Genomic DNA, 6,984 nt, shown 5'->3' with positions numbered 1-6,984 from the left:
GGGGAGCTTTGTATCCCTTACTGGGTAATATTTCTCCCCTCTAAAAGCCGCATGGGGGAAGGGAAGAACTAGGTCCCTCACACGACCCCCTTCTCCCACCCACGCGGAACACGGGAGCCCTGTTGCGTGTGTGTTCCCCCCACCATCCCCAAGCAATTCCCGTCCATTCAGGTTTCGTACAACCGGGCGTTATTTTCTTTTAACCCGCCCCCCCCCGCCCCCGTCTCGTGTTGGCGACGGGGCAGCGACGCCGCCGGAGCTGCCTGTGGGGAGACCCCGCCGCGAAGAGGGAGGCGAAGCCCGACGGGGCGGGCGCTGCCTCGGGCCGTCCGTGTCTTTCCCCGCGGCTCCCGCGGGGAAACGGAGAAGAAATCCGCACCCTACCCCCCCCGCCAAAGCCTACGCAGGTCTCCGCGGGCGCTCAGCGGCCCAGCGCGGAAACTCCTTCCTGCCCCCGGCCGGGGGTGGGGGGTGTCTCACGGGGGCACATGTCCCCTATGCGCTAGTTGCGCGCACACGCGCGGCTTTTCCTCGGGGCCACCGAAAGCGTATGAACGCATTTGCACATCAGCTTATTCATTAAAATTACCCGTTAGTGGCTTGCTCTAAGATCTCACGCCCTAGGGGTTTCCTCCGGATCCCCAGGTAGCCTCCTGGGGGGGAGAGCGGGGGGGGGACGCGAGACCTAGCTCGGACTTCACCCCCAAAAAAGAAAGGAGGGGAGGAGGGAAGAGGGAGAGAGGATTCGGGCAACACAAAGGTAGATCGGAAGTCCAAATTAGTTTGGAAATGGTCAAGAAATTCCAGTCACTTTTCTCCCTAAATCCCTCGTAAGTTTCAAAATTGTATTTTCAAGTAAAAACAAGTTTAGAATTTACCTCTCGTTAATTCACGGCTGAATAATCTGCCCAGAGCAAAGCAAAACTTAAGTGGGGGGGGGGAAGAAAGAAAAAGAAAGAAAGAAAGAAAGAAAGAAAGAAAGAAAGAAAGAAAGAAAGAAAGAAAGAAAGAAAGAAAGAAAGAAAGAAAGAAAGAAAGAAAGAAAGAAAGAAAGAAAGAAAGAAAGAAAGAAAGAAAGAAAGAAAGAGAAAGAAAGGAAGAAAAGCTGAAATACTGTTAGTCATGCAAATAAAGGCTTCTTTCAGCACATTACAATATACTCCGGCTTCGAGGGGAGGAGCTGCAGCCCGCTTAGGGCGAGGAGTTTATGTTTTTGTTTTCATTTAAAGCTACAAAACAAATACCGAAATGTCTTAACCGCTCTCTGGAGACACCCGGCCCTGCAGACAGGCGGCCAGGGGAAGCCTTTCAGCTCGGAGTGCACAAAAAAAGAAAAAAAGGACCCGGGGTGTGTGTGGGGGGAAACGCTGGAGCCTGCGGTGGCGGAGGGGACCCGGAGGGACACGGCCGTGGCCCGCGCCCCGCGCCGCCACCGCTACCGCAGCCCCGTGTCGCCGCTGCCACCCGCAGCCTCCTCGCAGGGTCGCTCCGTCCCCCCAAAATCCCTCCGGGGTGTCTCGCCGAGGCGGGGGGCGGTTGCCCGGCGGCGGCGCAGGGGCCGCGCAGCGCTGCGCTCCCCGCGGGACAGGGCGCGGGGCGAGGTGCCCACGGGGGTGGCGTGTTTTTCCGTGGCGGACAAAAACACCAACATCGCTGGGTAGATAAGAAAATGGAATACTGTATTTGATTTAGAAAGTTTGTACATATAGATAAACACGCAGTTAAGGAAACAATAGTTTAAGCGTCCTACGTGGAGTTTAAGAAGAGACCCCCCAAAGCTGCTATGAAATACTCAAAATAGCCTTTGCATAAGATAACTACAGTTGCACCCTAAGCTTTTTTTTTCTTTTTCTTTTTTTTTTTTCTATCGCTGAGGTCCCTTTTGAAAACCTAGCACGTCAGATCTTGACAGCTAAGTTTGTGCAAGGAACACCGAGTCAAGGAAAATAAAAAGGAGAGAGAAAGGGTGGGAGGGAGATAGACAGAGAGGGGGGAGGGAGAAAGAAAGAGTAGAGCAAATATCATATACAAGCATTTCTACACATATATTACAAACTGGGAAAATGACCGCATCATTAAGATATACATAATTCATATAAAATTTTGAAATAAAAATAAAAATCTGTTACAGTCATAACTATTCTTTTTCCACATTTATAACCAGTACCCACACAGGCAGTGACAGAAGTGTAGAAAAAAAGGTGCTTACGAATAAAATGATTGTCTGCTGAACAAAAAAACAGAAAATTGCATCTTGGCTGGACCATCACTTGGACTTAAAAAAAAAAAAAAAAAAGAGAGAGAAAAGGAGAGGGAGAGAGAAAGAGAGAGAAATAGGACCAACAAAAAGGCGATAAACATTTGTTATTTCCCTCTTCAAGGAGTTCCTTTTAATTTTTTTTTGTTTATTTTTGATTTTTGTACAAATTCGATCGGAGTTTGCGTTTGTTTGTCTGGTTTCTGTTTGTTTTCCTTTACTATAGAGAATATTTTTTCCCAGATACAAATTTAATCATCATCATCATGCAAGTGGGTGAAATGCGTCCATGGAAAAGCGCAAAGGAGAAATCGTGCTTGTCCTAAAAAGAATACAATTGTCACTTTTGCTTTGTTTTTTTTTTCTTGTTTTTTTTTTCTTTTTATATATATAATAATTATTATTTCCCGCCCCCCCCCTCCCACCCCACCCCCCGCTGCAGCACCAGCGTTTGTGACTGTTGAAGTTTTAGCTCCATCTCTTGGTGGTGGTGTTGGCTGACGGTGGTGGTGGATTCTCTGATCCCTGTCTGTTTGTTTGCTATTATGTTTGGGTCGGGTTTTGGCCTTTTCTTTCCTCCCGGCTGTGTGTGTGCGTGCATGCGTGTGTGTGTCCTGATTCTAGGTTGCCTCGGTTTGTTTTGCTCGGGTCGGGGAGAGGGTGCTTGGCTGTTTGGATTTGGAATTTTTGTTTGTTTATTTGTTTGTTTTGTTTTGTTTTTTTTTGTTTTCCGATATCATACATCACATTCCGAGTCGCTGGAGGTTACCGAGAGGATGGAGGTGCCCGTCTCGGCTCTTTCTGTCAAACTGGAGACGCTGGTGGTCGGACTGGCCGCCGTGGACGGGGACTCGGCCGAGCTGTGTGTCGGGCAGCCGGGCTCTGCCAGCGACCGCATCCCGCTCTGTCCTATCGCCTGGTGCTGGAGCCTGCATCGCGACGGGAGACAAAACAACAGCACAGCCCCTCTCAGACACCGGACCACGACGACGAGCGGACGGCGACCGCCCGAACCCGCCACCGCCCGGGGACAGACGCGGCTCCGCAGCGGAGCGGAGACACCCCGGTCCGGCCCCGCCGCCTTCCCGCAGCAATTCCCCGGGAAGCCAAGCAGGGCGACCGGGCCATCGCCGGGACTACCCCGCGCCGCCCGTGGCAGGCCACCTCCAGTGGCCTGCCACGGGCGGCGCGGGGTAGCCCCGGCACAAACACAGCTAGAGGGGCCTAGGAGAAACCCATGTCTGTGTGAGCTCCTTAAACGCTGCAAGGACCATTAGGTATCGGGAAAGAATCGTAAAGGATCCCCATTTTGTGCTCTGGCCACTATTTGTCTAAATATTTACCATTTTATTTTTTTTCCAGTGCACAGATAAATACTCTGGGATCTGCGGCAGGACTGGAGGAAGGTCCCGTCCCGGGGGCGCAGCGCTTTCAATAAAATTAAAAAAAAAAAAAAAAAAAAAAAAAAGGGGCGATGGTGGAACACAGCGTTTCTCTCCGCTCGGAATTTAAGTCCCTTTTCCATCTGAAAGCCCCAATTAGCTTTAAAGTACTGGTCTTTTCACCGTCAGCACTTAAGGTTACACTGCCGTTGAACATTTTTTTTTTAATTCAAGAGGCAATAAATAATTTTTAGGTTCACTAGCGTGTTATGAATATTCCTCTGCGCCCGTTTATTCCGCTCGAAAGCCAAAGAAAGCCTGTTTCGAGGACAAGGACTAAACGTCCTGGGCTGAGCAGCCAGCCACAACCCCTAGCGCCTAGCACTGCCAGTGTGAATCAAAATACACTCTTCGCTCAACTGCTTCTCACCAGGGTATTTTCTATTTAACCGCCTGCAAAGAGCAGAAAAATGTAGCCGGTTTATTCTACATTTCTCATTATTTTAAGTTGTCTAGTTTCAGTGTCTTTGATTTTTCTCCCGTTTACAATTCCTGGTGCATTCATCTGCTGTCAACAGCGTTGAGTCAACAAAAGCATCCGTAGGCAACTTCTGTTTATTTACAGTCCTAAGCTGATCTGTTTTCCATTTAATGGAAATTAAATGGCGAGGCACTTTTAGGTTGCATTTCTCCTACAGAACCTTGAATCAATAGCACCAGTGCTATAATTAGGAGGAATTTAAGAGACAGCATTTACAAGAACAAGAAGTTTTGTTTACACGCTTACAGCGGTAGCCAAACTTAAATTAAAATAAAAACAGTGTGTCAAACTGGATTAAGGGTACATTTTCATTTGCAAAATAACTTTTACGGAAGGTGACGAGAAAAGAAAAAAAAAAGAGAAAGAAGAGTGCATCGCTTTTGTCATGTCAAAGCAGAAATTTAAAAAAAAAAAAAAAGACAAAAAAAAAGAACACCGAGAGACACGCAAATAAATACAAACGTAAATGCACGGGAAACGCACGACCGGAGGGCCAGGTCTCCATGTGGTGTAAACAGAGAAATGGGGATGGGGGGTGGGGGGGAAGAGGTTTCCCGATCTCCTAAAGGCTTTTCTCCCTTTTTCTCCCCGAGCCGAAGGGCTGCGGGCTGTGGGTGTGCTGGTCCCGCCGCGCAGGCAGAGGAGCACGAGCAATCCGAGCGGAGCCTCCCGCTTTGCGGAAACCCGCTCTGAATCCCACCGCCCGCCTCGGCCCTTCGGCGGGGGAACTGCGCCGGAGCCCGGCCAGACCCAGATCCCGGCAAGCCGAAAGCAAAACCGGAGCCCGCCGACCCCGGGGCCGTGGAGTTTCCCTTCCCCCGCCGCCGCTGCCGCTGCCGCCGCCGCCGCGGGGAGGGAGGCAGGGAGAGCCGGGCTCTGCCCCCGCCGCCGCCGCTGCGCCCCGCGCACACACACACACACACACACCCCACACACACACACTCACGGAGCTGCCCACGCCCGCGGGTGAGCCCCGGACCTGCCTGCACCCCGTGAGCCCGTGGGGAGTCCGGGCAAGGCAACTTTGAGCTGCGCCTGCCCCCGCCGCATCCCTGCGGCTGCCGGGAACAGACCTACCGGGGGATCGATTTCTCCCGGTGGCGGTGATGGAGAAGAGGAGGAGGAGGAAGAGAGGAGAGGCAGAGGCGCGCTGCCGGCCGGGCGGCCGCCGAGCCGAGCCGAACCGAACCGAACCGAAGCCGAGCCGCGGAGCGGAGCACGGCCGCCCACCTCGCCCCCCGCTCCGGAGCGGGCCCCCGCAGCCCCACTGACCTGTTTTTAGCCGCCGCTGCTCTGTCTCTTTGCCTTCGGTTTTTGAACCAGTTGCCTACTTGCGTGGGGGTGAGCCCTGTGGCCTGAGCCAGTTCCCTTTTCTTGCTGGGGTTGGGGTAAGGGTCCTGCAGGTACCACTCCCTCAGGAGGCTGCGAGTCCTCTCCTTGAAGCAGTGCGTCTTCTGCTCGCCATCCCAAATGGTCCTGGGCAGCGGAAACTTCTTCCTCACCCTGTATTTATCAACCGGCCCCAGCGGGCGACCCCTTAGCTTCTCGGCCTCCTGGTAGTGCGCTTCGAGCCACATGGCCTGCAACTTGCCGTGGGACTCCTTGGTGAATTTGTGGTTCTCCAGGATGTGGTAGAGGTCTCGGAAGTTGCCCGTGTGGAAGGCCACCACCGCCCGGGCGCGGAGGATGGACTCGTGCTTGTTGATGGCCTCGCATGCCCCCGGCGCCACCGGCAGCGACCAGAGGAACCTCCCCAGCCTCTCTATGTCTCCAGTCTCCTCCAGCGTCTCGCAGACGCTGGCCACTTGCTCCGGGGAGAAGTTGAGTGTGGGCAGCTGAAACATTGACAACTCTTCGTGGGGTGCCCGGGAGCTGCCGCCTCCACCGCCGCCGGCACCGGGGCTGCAGCCCGAGCCGCTGCCGCTGCCGCCGCCGCCGCCGCCGCTGGCGAGAAGGAGGGAGCGGTGGTGCGGGTCGGCGGCGAAGTTTGGCAAGAAGAAATGGGTGGGATAAAGCTCTAGCGGGGACCTGAACACCATGGGATGACCGGGGAGAGGGGGAGATAAATCAAGGAGAAAAGAAAGAAAGGGAGGAAGAAGGGAGGAAAGGGCACACGCACCGCGCACGCATCCACACCCGCACACGCACACACAGCCACATAGAGGCACGGGGGCACACACACGCACACGCGGACACACACACGCACGCACACACACACACACACGCACACACGCACACGCACTCACACACACCCGGCCCCGCGCCGCCGCCGAGTCAGGATTCAGTGATTCAACAGCAATCGCCCTAATGACAACAGCCTCATAATATCTCCCCTAAATCCACAGTGAGTGCAGCGCTGAAACATTTTGTTTCGCTTTTCTATTGGTCTTCTGAGTGTCGTTGTGGCGTTGCCATGGTAGCCCCTGCCAATCACTGTCAGCCCTGCCAATCATTACGGAGTACGTAAGGAAGGTTTTTACCACTTCGCCCAAATGCACGGGGGGGAGGGAAGCGGGGCGGTTGGTGGAAAAACCTGGTTGTTTTTTTTTTTTTCCCCCTTTTTTTTTTTCTCTCTCCTTAATCTTTGCAACTCTTAATCTCAGCACTTCCCCTTCTCCCTGTCTCTCCCCCCTCCCTCTCCACACCCCTCCTAAATAAGGGATCAAATAATGCGAAAACCAGTGTGCACATATTTGTTGAATGGGATGAGCAATTAGAGGGTGGAATATTATTGTGATCTTAACGAGCCTCGTTAAAGCTAAAGGAGATATGGGGGGAAAGTAAATGGGCCAGGCTGGGATACA

General features: G+C 53.1%; 1 protein-coding gene across 1 annotated transcript; it reads right to left on the bottom strand.

Annotated features, from left to right (window-relative positions):
• Nucleotides 1–2,993: 2,993 nt before the first annotated feature.
• On the bottom strand, nt 2,994–6,219 carry SIX3 (SIX homeobox 3). Its single transcript, XM_054196115.1, has 2 exons — nt 5,453–6,219; nt 2,994–3,186 (listed from the first exon to the last, which is right to left on the bottom strand). The coding sequence occupies exons 1-2, from the start codon at nt 6,217–6,219 to the stop codon at nt 2,994–2,996; spliced, it is 960 nt and encodes a 319-aa protein (XP_054052090.1).
• Nucleotides 6,220–6,984: the final 765 nt, after the last annotated feature.

This window comes from Rissa tridactyla, chromosome 3 (assembly GCF_028500815.1).
Source record: "Rissa tridactyla isolate bRisTri1 chromosome 3, bRisTri1.patW.cur.20221130, whole genome shotgun sequence".
In the NCBI taxonomy this organism is placed as follows: Eukaryota; Metazoa; Chordata; class Aves; order Charadriiformes; family Laridae; genus Rissa; species Rissa tridactyla.
The sequence above is the reverse complement of the archived record's forward strand: the minus strand, read 5'-3'. Positions and strand labels throughout refer to the sequence as shown.

What these genes read in the sequence shown, in the direction of transcription:
- SIX3 (XM_054196115.1), bottom strand. Translation starts at nt 6,219, where the DNA reads ATGGTGTTCAGGTCCCCGCTAGAGCTTTATCCCACCCATTTCTTCTTG. An exon ending in GCAGCGGCGGCTAAAAACAG is followed by an intron (nt 3,187 to 5,452) that starts GTCAGTGGGGCT and finishes GTCGCGATGCAG; the next exon opens with GCTCCAGCACCAGGCGATAG.